The sequence below is a fragment of the Lolium rigidum genome, chromosome 1 (genome assembly GCF_022539505.1).
Source record: "Lolium rigidum isolate FL_2022 chromosome 1, APGP_CSIRO_Lrig_0.1, whole genome shotgun sequence".
Lineage (NCBI taxonomy): Eukaryota > Viridiplantae > Streptophyta > Magnoliopsida > Poales > Poaceae > Lolium > Lolium rigidum.
This window is the reverse complement of record NC_061508.1, coordinates 12,373,918-12,389,026: the sequence shown is the minus strand read 5'-3', so window position 1 is coordinate 12,389,026 and position 15,109 is coordinate 12,373,918. Positions and strand designations below refer to the sequence as shown.

General features: G+C 49.1%; 3 protein-coding genes and 1 pseudogene across 3 annotated transcripts; all 4 read right to left on the bottom strand.

Annotated features, from left to right (window-relative positions):
- Positions 1-1,840: 1,840 nt before the first annotated feature.
- LOC124704114 (haloacid dehalogenase-like hydrolase domain-containing protein Sgpp) lies at positions 1,841-2,891 on the bottom strand. Its single transcript, XM_047236355.1, has 2 exons — positions 2,872-2,891; positions 1,841-2,751 (listed from the first exon to the last, which is right to left on the bottom strand). Exons 1-2 carry the CDS (start codon positions 2,889-2,891, stop codon positions 1,974-1,976), a joined length of 798 nt encoding a protein of 265 aa, XP_047092311.1. The 3' UTR covers positions 1,841-1,973.
- A 333-nt stretch (positions 2,892-3,224) lies between these two features.
- On the bottom strand, positions 3,225-5,680 carry LOC124684926 (haloacid dehalogenase-like hydrolase domain-containing protein Sgpp). The gene is made up of 5 exons (XM_047219184.1): positions 5,470-5,680; positions 4,508-4,616; positions 4,269-4,423; positions 3,833-4,094; positions 3,225-3,734 (listed from the first exon to the last, which is right to left on the bottom strand). Exons 1-5 carry the CDS (start codon positions 5,490-5,492, stop codon positions 3,540-3,542), a joined length of 744 nt encoding a protein of 247 aa, XP_047075140.1. The 5' UTR covers positions 5,493-5,680; the 3' UTR covers positions 3,225-3,539.
- Positions 5,681-7,392: 1,712 nt separating this feature from the next.
- On the bottom strand, positions 7,393-9,745 carry LOC124704103 (annotated as a pseudogene).
- Positions 9,490-13,981, bottom strand: LOC124667601 (U4/U6.U5 tri-snRNP-associated protein 2-like). The gene is made up of 8 exons (XM_047204864.1): positions 13,636-13,981; positions 12,527-12,771; positions 12,350-12,434; positions 11,594-11,950; positions 11,315-11,512; positions 10,397-10,568; positions 10,136-10,307; positions 9,490-10,045 (listed from the first exon to the last, which is right to left on the bottom strand). Exons 1-8 carry the CDS (start codon positions 13,960-13,962, stop codon positions 9,952-9,954), a joined length of 1,650 nt encoding a protein of 549 aa, XP_047060820.1. The 5' UTR covers positions 13,963-13,981; the 3' UTR covers positions 9,490-9,951.
- Between the last annotated feature and the right edge of the window lie 1,128 nt (positions 13,982-15,109).

The following is a 15,109-nucleotide window of genomic DNA, read 5'->3' as shown; positions in this document are numbered from 1 at the left end:
TTTGACCGATTACAAATTTACAATGTGATGGTGTAATCTATACTCTCCAGTTCTTCAATTATGCACAACTTGAATGAGATTCGCCGAAGAAGGAGAAATACAAATGCAACACTTCTTTTCGAGTACTAAGAAGACAATAATCAACATATACTTCATTCTCCATTATGAATACGATGAATGGGTGTTGTCATATGTGGAACTCTGGAGCTTGATTCCATTTTCATGCGATGCTGGTTTGGAGATGACCATTAAATTGATGTTGTGTGCACTATGGTAATCATCATTGATGGCATTATGAAGTATTCGATAACTTTATTTTTATTTTCATGTAAGTTTAGTTTTGCACACAAATCAGCAATGTAGTTGAAGGTAGGGAAGAAAGATTGGAGGGTTTGGCAAATGTGGAGATTGACCATATGTGCTACCATTTTCTGTTGTGGCTGGTGATCGATCCGAGCTGTGTATACTTTGTTTGAATTATAGATGTTGCTGGAGCGACTCGTAGTTGAACTAGAGTGTGTGATGCTGAGCTAGAAGTACCATTGAGGGGCTCTTACTGTGTATTGCAATGACATTGTTATTGTTGGGAAAACTGTCAGGAGACCGGTTAACCATTAATCTGAGATTAGCACATTCTTAATCACGGTATGAAAATGAAAATACACAGTGGATTTAATGTAAACTTCAGCACCACTTTGTACTAGCTCATGGATCGTTACTTGTGTCAGAAGGAAACATATGCATCAAACATATATGGAGGAAACTAGACATCTCATGGCTCTCTCCTAGCCATAGAGATGTCTTGGGTAGGGAGAGAACCTTCTCACCTGACCATAGAGATGTCTTAGGTAGGGAGAGGTTCTCAGAACAACTGCAGCAGCAGTAGAAAATCAACACACAGAGACGCCAATCCTTTTTACGTGGAAAATCTCTCAACTTAAGAGGAAAAACCATGAGCCAAAGTCGCCCAAATCTTCTTCCGCTATAATCAAATGGGGATACAACAAGTTCTTCTCTAGAAAGCACTAGAGGATCTCAGACATCAAGATGCAAGCAGATCTTGGATGTTATTACAAGTTTTGGGGCATAAGAGCTAGGAATTGGAGCAATCTCACCAAAGATGGTGAAACAACACCTTGAAGAAAACAAGGATGCAGATTTAGTCTTCACAACCTTGTGGCTCGATGTAGCTTATTTCTTCAACTTTCTCTCTTTCCCTTCTCTTTTGGTTTTTCTTTTCCAATGGAGGCTATCCTGAATTTTCGCCATTTCACCTAGATGGGAGACTTAACATCCCCTTTTCTCATGTGCAATGTCCAAAATGACCCTTGGTCATAACCCTAATGGGTAGTGGCCTGTTGCACCTGTTTTGGCCGCCTGAAAGGCTTCATTTAGGTTATCTCCTCACAGCCCATATGAGGAGGATACCCAACAGTTATGGGTGTATCCCCGTGTGAAGTTGTGCCTGATTGTGGCGATAAAATATGCTTTGCGAAAATTCATCCAGATCTGCTTTTTTTATATCTGTATGTTGATCATTCTATGGATGGATGTTATGTGGATTGTGTACCAGGTGCTTCCAACAGTGGATGATTCCCGTGCAAATTTTACTTTCTTTTATTGTGCAAACTAACTTACTTAGGCTCAAATTGTTTATTTCGTTTTAGTAAGAACATTAGCCAATGGAGACACGGGACAAAGATATTTATGCATGAAAGGAAAGAAGAAAGATAGATACTAGAAAGATTATGTTATCATGTGATGCAAAGAGAAAAAAAAAAAAGAACCCGTAGCAATGCATGTGCATTCATTCAACCAGTAGAAGTATGTATAGCTTTCACAGTTTCACGCAAGTTTAAATCTCAATTCGGGGCATGATTTACTTTCAGTTTTCTGATTTCAGATCGAATTTGAACTGCAGTCCATGGCGGCAGCAGCAGCATGCATCGCAGAAAAATAAATGGAATCCCAGCTCAATTCTCCACGGGAACAGCCGCCGGCTCCACGCTCCGTTCCCCATCGACCACCGTGGGAGGAGCTCCGTTAGCAGCAGCAGCGTCAACCCCATCCAACGCCGCCCAGAGCTTGGCATCCAGGTAGTCCCTGACGACGAGCGACGCGCCGGCGGCGACGACCCTGGCCTCCCGGCTCTCCCCGGCAATAGCCACGACCGGCATCCCCGCGGCGACGCCGGCCTGGATCCCGATCACGGAGTCCTCGAACACGACGGACCGGTCCGCGCTCGCGCCAAGAAGCTCCAGCGCGCGGAGGTACGCGTCGGGCGCGGGCTTGGCCCGGCCCTCGCCGCACTCCTCGCCGGTGACGACGACCGGAAAGAACTCCGCCAGGCCCAGGATCCCGACCATGACCTCGGCGTTAGCCCTGGGCGCGTTGGTGACGGCGGCCAGCTTGAGCCCGCGGCCGCGCGCCCACCGGCACAGCGCGCGCAGCCCGGCCACCTCCCGGAGGCCCTCGCGGGCGTACCGCGCGAAGAGGGCCTCCTTCTCGGCGAAGAAGGCGTCGAGGCGGGCTGCCGGCCAGTCCGGGAACAGGAAGCGGCCGATCTGCTCGTTGCTGCGCCCCGCCATGTGCTTCATGCCGAACTCCGGCGTGATCGGGGCGCCGCCGTTGTAGCCGACGCCCTGCAGCAGCTCCGAGAAGGCCCGGTGGTGGAACGGGTCCGACACGCACATCGTGCCGTCGATGTCGAACAGCAGCGCCTCCAGCGGCGGCGACCTGCAGATCACCAAGCTGCCGCGCGCAGAACAAACACACAAGCAGAATTATTCAGACATTGCAAGAATTCAGGGATGAAAACATTTCAAGAATTCAGAGATTGGTGACAACAAAACTTGAAAGATTTGTGAATACCTATCCTGGGTGTTTTCCATGGGGGTAATGCGTTCTTCGTCAGAGTGCTCTCTGCTGATCTGCAAACAGGATAGATTTGTTTTCCAATGGCTACTTGCTGATGTTTATATTTGTGATGAAAAGCTGGTTGGTGAGGAGGTTTGGTCGGTCAGTGTGGAGTTGGTGGCAACCCATCATCTCATCAGGCACCACCCAACTGTTGACCCTGAGTAGTTCCCATTGCAACATGTACAAAACATTGTCATATCTTCTCATATTAAGAAAGAGAGATTCGATCCAACAGAAAGATCTCAGTATTAAGAGAGTCAGAATTCAGAGGTTTGTCAATATCTTCTGAGATTACGAATGAGAGATTTGATCCAACAGAAAGATCTCAATATTAAGAGAGTGAGAATTCAGTGGTTGTTAGGCAATGAGCGCAACAGATCTGCATCTTCATGGTCCTATCAACAGAACAATAATCTCAAGTCACAATAATCTCAAGTCACAGAGACCAGAGTTTTTTTTTTATTTCTTCCTCTAGCACCAACCATGAAACCAAGGAAAACATATCGAACTACAAGCTCGGAATACCCAAATGAGCTCTACAATCAACCGTTTTATCAATTTAGGGTGCAGAATCCCTTCAATCCTAAAATGAGCTACTGTTCATCACCATCACGGGCGTCTCAAGCTCCGCCGCTCTTCAGCTTAGCTTCCGCTGCGTCGATCTCTTCGAGGGCGCTCCAGAGCTTGGGGTCCGCGTAGTCCTTGACGATCAGCGCGGCCCCAGCCTCCTCTAGGGAGTTCTCTGGGTTCCTCGTCAGCACGGCGACAACTGGCATTCCCGCGGCAACACCTGCACGTGTGCCTGAAGCGGAGTCCTGCAACGAAAGCATAGGTCAGTAGGATGTATCTGGCAATCTCTAAATGGAGTTTCAGATGGCGAATTCAGCAGATGTAGAAGACAGTTCAGGTGTACCTCGAAGATGAAGGTGTGTTCTGCAGACACGCCCAGCTCCTTGAGGGCCTTGAGGTACGGGAAGGGGGCGGGTTTTGGCTTCTCGCATTCACCTCCAACAATCACGGCCTGGAAGAAGTCTGACAGACCGAGAAGTTTGAGCATCAGCTCAGCGTTGATCCTGGGGGCGTTGGTCACCGCAGCACGCTTGTAGCCGTGGTCTTTCACCCACTGAACCACCTTGCCAAGGCCGTTTACAGGCTCCAAGCGCTCCATCGCCAAACTGCAACAAGCAATTGCAGCTATAAATATTAAGCCTCGGAGTCCATACTAACACCAACAAGTGGTTCTCAAAAGAAATTTAAAGAGAGAACCAATCGCCGGACAACCTAACGTAATACCCAATGCTCATAAGTAAGAAACTACAGAACAAACTATCTCCTTCATGTCTATATACCTTCTGTATTTTGTTTCCTTGTCCTCAAGGAACTTGAGGCCCTTCTCAAGTGGCCAGTCCGGGAACAGATTCTGAGCAGCTTCAACATCGCTCCTCCCAGCAATGTTTTTGATGAAGAACTCCTCGTCTATCGGGACACCGTTGTTGTACCCAATCTGTTCACGGTCATTAGTTTAGCCAGCTTGCTAGTGAAAGTAGTAGAGAGTGAAGTATAAGCCAAACAGTTTAAAGATCCATACCGCGAGAAGCATTTCTTGGAAGGCCACATGGTGAAGAGGGTCCGAATCGCAGAGGGTCCCGTCGATGTCAAACAGAACCGCCTCAACCGGAACCGTCGCCGCGAGAGGGCTGTGAAGAATTCGGACAGGTTTAGGATTCCACACTCACAGACTTACAAATTGCGAAATGATATAAAGAAACTAGACACTAATTCAGTCTGAGAACAGCAGAAAAACAGATACCCGTGGCAGTCTGACACTCTGACTACTACCAATGGCATATTTTATCTCGTTTTGGCTTTGGCAGGGGAAATAAAAGGGAATTGCAGCAATGCAAATGTTTGATCAGCGAGTGCTGTTACATGAGGCCTCAAAGAGTCTGTCAAGTGAATGCAGAGATCTGGTAGAAGACTAACAATTTTCCCAACAACATACACATAGGTGGGCGGCGCCACGCTGGGCAAACTCGGAGAAGTCAAGCAACGCGGAATTCGGCACAGGAACACGAAGTGATCCAGGATTGCGCAGGAAACTAGGCTGCCAGGCTGGAGAACAATGCAGCAGGTACACTTTGTGAACCGCCTAGTTAACTGGCAGAGAGCTGAACTGATGAAACACGAGGCGTTGGTTGCCGCATTACAAGTCACAGCTGTAAAAATCACATATTATTCTAAAGCGAATGCAGAGAGATCTACCAGTAGCCCAACAACACACATACGTCAGTGGGCAGCAACAGTAGAAATTCCCGCCGCCGGCAAGCGGGTAGGAATCGATCGGCCCCTTCCAGCCGGCGCCCACCGGCTCCCCTCTCCCCTATGCTGAGATCGCAACAGCCCCGCGCACCTGGGATGATGGCTCTGCGATTCCCCGCCGAGGATCCACCCGCGATCCTGGCCTACAACTACTACGTATGCAACGGCGGATCACCATCACCGGGGGAGGAGTACTGGAAGCAGGGGGGGCGGCGGCGATCGGGGACGTACCTGACGCCGTTGGGAGCCGCCATAGCAGTAGGATCAGGATCGTGGACTCCTCCGAATCAGGGACTGGCCGCGCGCGCGATCGTGGAATGAATCTTGTGGTGGCGGGGAGAGTCTGGCTCTGGCCCCTTCCTTCCTCTTTATAGTAGGCTTCGAACCGGATGCCTTCCCCTGGTTTTGTGGCCCGTACGTTCCGTTTCTTTGGCCTCGTCTTCTCATCTGGGTGGGGTTTTATTCCAGACAGAAATTGTTGCAACCAAATAAGTTATGTACCGGATCGAGTTTCATTATTTTTTCCTTTTTATGATTGGTTGATGAGCTCTAAAAAAATAATATAAAGTCCATGCTGAATAGGAACTTCTTGCAAATTTCAGCAGACTCACCTGTCAGGTAAAATCTGCAGGGTGTCTTCAGATACACCGATGTTTCCCCTTCTCCTCTGAGAAATTGGCCATTCCGCTCGAAATACTATTTATACATGCATGTAGTTAGTTTCACAGACTGGTAGTATAAAGATCAAAAGTCTAGGAGTATATATTATGCTTCTGAGTAAAAAAAGTGTCTTTGGCACATGAGCATCTGTGCTCTTGGTTTTTTAAAATATATTTCAGGGATTCCAAAAAATCTGAGCTTAATTACGCACATTCATAGAAATCTTTGGAATGGACGGTAGAAATTTCGGAGGAAAATATGTTGTATTATGAACTATACAAAAAAGACAAACTTCTGAGAATAACTATCCCTATACACAGCCATAAATTCTTTTTCTGTAGCTCAATATACAACACAATTCCTAACGAAACTTGGCACAAGACATGTGTATGCATTCATGGAATAAATTTTTATGATTTTCTGAAACATAAAAACAGGAAGGTGCACCAAATCTGCGTCGGCTTCGGAGGTGCTAGTTCGATCTGGAGCACCTATTCCTGTTCTTCTTTCTCCCACGATCACAAGAGAATATGCTTTTCAAGCCCCCGATCTGGAGCACCTATTATTCTTGTTCTTTACCCCCCTTGTCTCAGATCCAAATGCCAATTTCCCCACTCCACTCCCACAAACAACAAACACCTCTTGCAGCTTGCAGCGGCCTCTATACCTTGCCGACACCAGGCCACTTGGCTCACACTTGTCACATCAACATCACCTGAACAGCTTTAGAGAGCACCGGAACATATGATGTAAGCAGCCGATCCCGTACCAAGAGCCCGGCTCCAGAGAGCTGGACAGCTCCATTGACTTTGGTTCCTGGTACCATCCCTGGCTCCAGACTTCTTTCTGGCTTGCTCATCTGTCAATTCTTCTCGGCCTGATTTGTTGTACTGCAGCGTTGGACGTGCCAATAGAGAAATACTACCAAATAGGAACCTGATGCTGCATGGCCAGCGACGACGAGGCGTTAAACCTTCATGCCTTAGGTTGCGACACATCTTCAAGTGCTCGCATAGCATAAGCCTGCATCACATCACCGTCCTGCAGAACTGAGACGCCTTCTTCAGTACCAAGATGGGAATCTGGTTCGCTGGAGGCTCAACCTGGCATCCATTACCAAGAACCGGGCACCTTCTCCTGTACCAAGAACAGGGCACCTTATCTGATCGTCCACTGCCAAGAGCTGGACACAGGACATATGCCTCCACTGGCTTTGTCCTAACTCCATCTAGCTTCAAACTTCTTTCTGGCTTCGATTGCTTGCTCAAGCTCAGCCAGATATTCTCGGCTTTGTTGCTGCAACGTTGGACATGGCACCAAAAAATTAACAATGGGAACCTGATGCTCTGTGATCGGCATCGACTCGATGCTTAAATCTTCACGTGCTTGGTTGCGACATGCACTCTCTTTTGGTGGTCTCGCAGAACACTTCATGACCTTCCAACCCTGCACCTGGTCTGCCCCTCGGATGCCAGCTTCATGTTTGAGCCCATCTCGCCAGCATCGACAGCACCACCGTGCCATCATCCAGCATTCAAACCGAGACACCGTCTTCTTGAGCTGCAACATGGGGCTCGACTGATTCGCTGGATCCAACGAGGCTGAGCCCGACGTGCTTATCGACCCCGTTCTCCTTCATCAACTCCCTTACTTTATCGACGTCCTCCCATCTCCCTTCAGCAGCGTAAACATTTGAGAGGAGCACGTACGGGCCAACCTCTGCGGGCTTCATCTCGATCAGCTTCTTCCCTACAAACTCCCCGAGCCTGGAGTTGCTCTGCGTCCGGGAGGCTGAGATCATGGTGCCCCACAACGCCGGGGGCGCCTTCCCCTGCAAATTTTGGACGAGGTTCTCCGAGTCATTGAGGAGCCCGGCACGGCCGAGGAGGTCCATCATGCAGCCGAAATGCTCCGCCTTAGGCTCGATACCGTAGACCCTGACCATCCTGTCGAAGCACAGCCAGCCCTCGAGCACCATCCCGCCGTGAGCGCAGGAGCTCAAGACGCAGACGAAGCTCGTCTCGTTCGGCCTAGGCCCGGCCTTCTCCATCTCGAGGAACAGCTCAAGCGCCTTCTCGCTCTGCCCGTGGAGCCCGTACCCGATGATCATCGAGTTCCAGGACGGGACGCTCCTCTCGCCCATCGAGTCGAAGACCTCCCGCGCGGCCTCCATCGCCCCGCACTTGGCGTACATCGTCAGCAGCGCCGTGAGCAGCAGGACGTCCAGCGCGAGCCTGTCCCACCTCCGGCGAACCAGCCCGTGCACCCACTTCCCCTTCTCGAGGTCGCCCAGGCCGCCGCAGGCCGTGAGCACGCTCACGAACGTCTTCTCGTTCGGCGCGGCGCCCCCCGCGGCGGCCACCATCGCGTCGAACACCTTCAGACACTCGCGCCAGTCCTTGATGCGTGCGTACAATGCAAGGAGGACGTTCCAGGTTATGACGCTCCTCCTCGGCATGCGGTCGAACACGGCCCGCGCGGCCGCGGCGTCCCCGGCCCGGGCGTGCCCGTCCAGCATCGTGTTCCAGGACACGACGTCGCGCTCCGGCATCGCGTCGAACGTCGTCTTGGCGGTAGCCATGTCTCCGGAGCGGGCGTGCCCGGCCAGCATGGAGTTGTAGGAGACGAGGTCCCGCTCGGGCATCTCGTCGAACAGCTGCCGGGCGCCGTCCATGTCCCCCGCGGCGGCGAGTCCGGAGAGCATGGAGTTGTAGGAGACGAGGTCCCGCTCGGGCATCTGGTCGAACAGGCGGCGGGCGGCGGGGAGGAGGCCGGAGCGGAGGCAGGAAAGTAGGAGGGTGTTCCAGGTGACGGCGTCGGGGCGGGTGATGTCGGCCACGAGGCGCCGCGCGGGGGATGTGGCGCCGAGGGAGAGGTAGAGGGAGAGGAGGGAGTTGGCGAGGCGGAGGTCGGCGGGGAGGTGGCCCGCGGAGACGGCGAGGGCGTGGAGCGCGGCGGCGGCCGGGAGGGAGCTGGCCTGGCGGGTGCGGCCGGAGGAGAGGAGGAGGAGCGTGAGGTGGTCGCGGCGGAGGAGGCGGAGGAGGGCCGGGAGGCGGGCGGAGGGGACGTGCGGGAGGAGGGAGTTGAGGAGGCGGGCGGAGAGCGCGCGGTGGGCGGAGGAGAGGCCGGAGGTGAGGACGAGGGCCAGGGACTCGAGGAGGAGGCGCCGCGGGGAGGCCTGGCCGGCCGCGTCGCGGAGGCGCGAGAGCAGGGCGGCGATGCCGGCGTTGGTCGCCGCCGGCGGTGGCGGGCGGCGGCGTGGCGCCGGTGACGAGGACGGCATCGGACGCGGTGGCGCAAATGAGCTTCTCCCCAGGCAAGGCGGGCAGTTTGATTCCGAGGACGCGTATTCTTTCGAGAATACAGAAACTGGCGATGAATGCGGGTTTCAGATAAATACGTAAACTCTGCGGTTAAACGTTTGGCAAACTGAACTCAGGCGACGCTCTACGAAATGCAAAGGTTTCATGTCAGATTTGAACAGTATAGTTTTAGAATTCCTGCAAAATTTAGAGATTTCTGACCATTTTAGTAGGTCAAAATTCAAGTCCGGAAAGGATGTAATTGTAGTACATATATGGTAAACAATGATACAACTTGACTAGAACTTGCTGTCTTTATAATACAAATGAAACTGATGGTGTGTAGCACCCATCAGGACCATACATTGCAAAATGTGCAGCTGAAAATCTTTGGAGCCATTACATTATCACTAGCCTGGGTGGTAACAACATAAAGATTCACAACAAAGATGTTTTTCTAGCACAAAAAAAAAACAATGCTCTTCTGACTGCCCTTCAGAAAGCGAAATACATTTCACAACTGCTAGCTCCTGGAATCGCTCCATTGCGGCGCTGACTTGACAGTCAAGTGAAGTTTCTCGGTCTACTTCTCGAGGAATTAAGTTTGGACATACAACACTTGTGCCCTCAAAATTTGCTCCAGGCATATAAATTAGCTTGTAATAATAAGATTTCTGGTAAGCAAAGGAAGGAGGTGGGTGCGGAAGGCTACACGCCTACACGGTGACCACCGTTCACCGTCCCCGTCACTTCATTCGTGCTGCTCGTATATCTGCATGTAGGCTTCCGAGAGAGCTACCATCTGAGGGAGGGTCTCGGTGACATGGAGATCCTGCATCTCGTACCTGACATAAAATGATACTCAAATGATTTACCAGGTTCAAACCTGAGGGTCGGAAATATACATTGCAGAGAATGAGATAAAGAGCACATACCATGCCTCTTCTGATTTCCGCTGCACAAACACTCTGTAGCATCCTTCGCCCGGTTTGCCGTCATGTACGATGTTGGCTATGAGATCGTACTTTGAACGCAGCTTCTCATTCCCCTTTGGCTTAGGTAGTGGGATGTAATCCTTCAGTTCCAAATTCTTCACAGGGAAGTTAACTGTTACACAGAGCACGGGAACCTGTTAGCATTGGTGACGTACCAGGCGGCTCTGAATAGTCATATCAATCAAGATAATATAAAGTTACCAAGAGTGGGGTTTTTCTCCACAAAGAAGTTGTTTTTGGTGAACCTTCGCATGTGAAGGATCATATACTTTGGAAGCCGGATGACTCGGTACCTCATCCGAGCAATAGATGGCCGCACCACCTCTGTAACTGCCTCACCATCAAACTTCTTCAGTATATTAAACAGTGGTACCTGAAGACCATGCAAGCTTCAGAATTTGAGTGAACCAATTACCAAGATATAGAGAACTAAAAATAATGGTGCAAAAAGCAATGTCAAAATTTCTGGTGGTGTGTTGTTAAATATACTCCTTCAGTGAGTGTGAAGCCTGATTCACACTGTTTAGGCAAAGAGTCATTAACATATAGGTACATCAGGTGGATAATTGCTGCAGTTGTCTCAGTTGTTTGATTTATCCATCAGGTGAATGGTCGAGAACCATTAAGTACATGCAAAAGAGACTCCATGAAAGACCGGACTTCCATGGAAATCACAAAATGGTGAGACAAAAGAAAACTTGATGACTGCTAGTACATGCAATAGATTCTGTGTGTCCACACACCCATGCAAATGACAAGGTAGAAGAAAGAAGCAGATTGAATTGAAGACTAAATTGCATAACTCTCACCACAAATATCATATGCTGGATAAGAACATAGGTAGAAAATAGGCCTGCCACCAGGTAAAGTTTGAAGCTCTAGGCAGCAAGACTTGAAAATAAAAGGAAGTAGTCTTGCATATAAGTTAAGTGGACATAAACTTCAAAAACAAGACAACAAGTCTTGCATATCAGGGAATTAGTCAGTTGGTTCTTACATCACAACCAGAGAAACTTTCATCATACACATTATATAACTAGTTTAGTGCATCTTGCATATAAAAACTACACACATGTCATGCAATTCCAGTAAATAGCATAAATGACTGGGAAAACAAACCTGTGGAATAATATTTTTCTCCATTGCATCTTTGAAAAGGGGTGGAGGTGGCAGGTCAAGACCGAGCATCAAAAATGGGACCCTAGACGTTTCAGTGACCATACCGTCACTTGTTTCAACCTGTGAGACTGCATCACCATTCTGCTCATCACCCACTATATGCTTCCTGTGCATTTCCTTGACAACTTCAAGTTCCCCCTGACAAAAACAAGAATCTAATGTAACCAGATAAGCTACCGAAAGTTCTTTGAATCAGACTGTTACACTAAAGAAACTAACCTGAAAGCAATCATATATGATGCTCCTATTTTTCTTCTTCGAACTTCTCAGTTTCGCGTGCAGTGTGTTCAACAGCCATGACATAAATTCAACTGGATCAGATTGTACACCAATCTGAAATCTCTTCTCACTGGCCTTCATAACTGCTTGAAGGAACTCATGTGGACTAACTTGGCCCTTGAAGTTCCTAGCATGCCAAACCTTGCGAGTTAATTCTCCAAACCGATGAACCAGTGGGGATTTGCTATGCTGATAATTTTCAGGTATGAGAAAGAAATTTCTCAAAGGAGTTATTCTCATTAATGACTGTATTGTGACGTTCACAAAGTCAGTCTCCTTAATGTTGTTAAGACCAACCTGCAAAATTAGTTAGAAAGGGGATTAATAACAGATGATAAAAGCATGAGTACCAGCTCTCAAATCACAAAGCAAATAATGCTTGCGGGTTACATCTAAAATCAAGTGAACAAAGGCAATCTAAGCCGGTCCATAAGTCACATGGTGGTATTCATATAACACAACTGCAAAATAACGTGATGTACAATCAGATCGTAATAAAAAAAACAATCATGACCAAGCTAATCAAGTCCACAGTACTTCTGGGCTCCATTAGCTTGGTTTTTTCATACAAGTGCTTTTATTTCATATCTTCGAAAACAAAACTCAATAGAACAAAAGCATTCCCTTAACTGAGAGGAATTCGCGGCACCCCACAGGAAAGAAAACAAGCCTTCAGAGAGTTTCATAGATGCATACCATTCCAGGTAGATAATTGGAGCCATCCAGAGCTCTTGACCACTGCTTGTTCTTGTCAAGATTTAGAACCTGTTCTCTCGCGAACCTGCCAAACTATACTAATCAATAAAACGCCAAACTGATTACAGAAGTCACTGAAGGCAACAATATATAACGTCAGAAGCAACCGAAAATCACCTTGGATTGAGAACATGTCGAATATCTTCTAGTGACGGATCATTTATCTCATACCCATCAGGGAGACAGTAAACTTTCTCAGTTTGAAGGTTAATGAACACATGGTGACCTGCCTCAAGGCTGTGGGTATACGCATGTGATTTCAAGCCTCTTCCTTGGTAATACTTTCCACAAACTAGGCATGCATACACATTCAAATTTGATAAGGAGATTGAGCAGAACTTCTCAAAGTCAAAGTCAAGGACCTACAAAGCAGGACAGAATATAATTAGACATCAACAGCCATGGGAGTGTGTAATGACTTGCTCAGCCATAAAGAGTATATAACATACAGTAATACAGTATATGCGCAAAGAGTAGAGCATGGACATGACTTAATATAACTAATGATGTGCACAAAGTATCATGTAATGCTAGGGATTCAATAATAAAAATGGGTCTGTGTAAGACAGGGTTATATAGTATATGCTAGGAATGCGTAGGTGGAATATGACAATACTCAGCAAAATACTCTGCCACAAATTTACTCCCAGATTTTATAATGCAAAGGTTAAACCTAGCCTCATAGGAAATCAAAGGAACAAGCCAATTTTAGAGGAAACAAAGTACTTTTGAAGTAAGCCCTACAAATGATTCATGGATTTTTTTTTAGTTCAAGGTAAAACCTGAACTCCTAGGGAATCAGGGAAAATAGCCAGGAAGGTTTGCTGTACTGGATTAATCAGTGCCCGGTGACCATAGTGGGGTAAAAACTGAACAAATACAGAAACTTCCAAAGTAGGACGCATTACTGCTTGAAATAAAAGAGCCACAGCTGTTATTGAGCTATACCATACGAGAAATCAGCTAGAATTCAATTGTAAATGAACCAACAAATTAGATGCCTAAATCCCAACTTCCAGCTCTACATTTCTACATGTTCTTCAGCTAGACTAAGTCACAGGATATCAAAGACAGATAAACTACTAAATGTAAGCACATTTGGTAAATCTCAGGTGACCCTAGATCTGTGAATAAATCCACCAGGTTCAGAGTTCAGACGAATCCCCCCGAGACGGCAGGTAACTCGGTCGACATCTAAATAATGCCAGTACCAAAAAATGGTGTACCTGTCGATTGACGGTGTCGAGGTAAGGGCAGTCCCGCCGCAGCTCGATCTGCCTCGGCCTCCTCTCCGGAGCCCTCCTCTCGTCCTCGTCCTCGTCCTCATCCTCATTCGCACCATCCTCCACTTCCTCCGCGAGGGGGGCGCCGTTCGCGTGCCCCGTGTTCCCGGCCCCGCCTTCCTCCTCCTCGTCTGTGTAGTTGGCGAGCCCCAGCAGCGAGGCGCCCTCCGATTCGTCCGCGCGCGGGCGCTTCTCGGCGGCGTCCCCGTCGGCCGGCTCCTCCTCGCGCTCGCGCTTCCGCGCCGGGGATGGCTGGTCGTCCGCGCCCATCGCCGCCGGTGATCGCCGAAACCCTAGCTGCGCGAGAGGTTTTGTGGAGGCTTTTTTCTGAGCCGGTGTGTGCCCGATGCGGCTCTTGGGAACTGTCTTTTGCCGATTAGCCCCTCGTGCAGTACATAATAATTATTCGACTCCCTCCGGCTCCATTTAACTTTTTTTTTTTGAGCAGAACGACTTGAAGCTTTATTAATTATTAAGAATGTTTACAACAACACCCAGATCACTAGGGGGATTCAAAAACCACACATGCCTACCAATATCTAAAGTAGTCGCTGATCGAGCAAGGCGATCTGCATCCCCATTTGCTTCACGTCGTTCGTGGCTAAATTTAGCCTCAGAAAATTGATTCCTCTTCAAGTGGATTTGCTTGATGATCATGCACTGCTGGCCGCTGTTTGCTCCCTCATTGATCTCTTTAATAACGTTCAAGCAGTCTGATGCCACCCAGAGCTTGTTCAAATGGGTAAGGGCCACTTCTTTTGGGCTTCTAGTCCAGCTTCTAGATCCCAGGAAACTGAAGCCCAAAAGAAGTCTCCGGCTGTGGGCTCGCTTAATTCCACCGCGAAGCCGCTCCCTAGTGCAATTCCAGAAACTGCCTCCCACCAGTTTCCCGAGCTTCTGGTTCACAAACCGAAACGGTATACTGATTTGCCCCCGTTTTCATCTCTAATTACAGCAGATTGCCACACCGCTAGATGCCCTTGGTCCAGGAAAAAAAAAAGGACAGAATAATGCTTCGACCAGAGCAACACCCGCATCGCCCGACTCCCGCGTCCATGACGAGATAGGGTTCCTCGTTGCCGCCGCCGCACCTCCGCCCCTTCCCCCGCGCCTCCCACCCCCGCTGCCGGTCGTCCGGAACACCAGCGCCGCTCCTCCGCCACTTCCCCACAAACACTGCTCCCCTTCAGCTCCTCCGCCACTTCCTCGCAGTCTCACAGACGCTGCTCCGCCTCTCCACCTACAGCAGGGATACATACCAGCGCCCAGCACCGTCGTGCCCGCGCCGGCCGGCGCCCAGAAACTCCATCGCCTGAGACCGCCGCCTCCCGAGCACCAGATCCGCCGTGCGCGTCCTGTGACGATGCTGCTGAAGGCGTCGTTGGTGCATTGGCAGTTCCGACGTGGTGCTTCAATT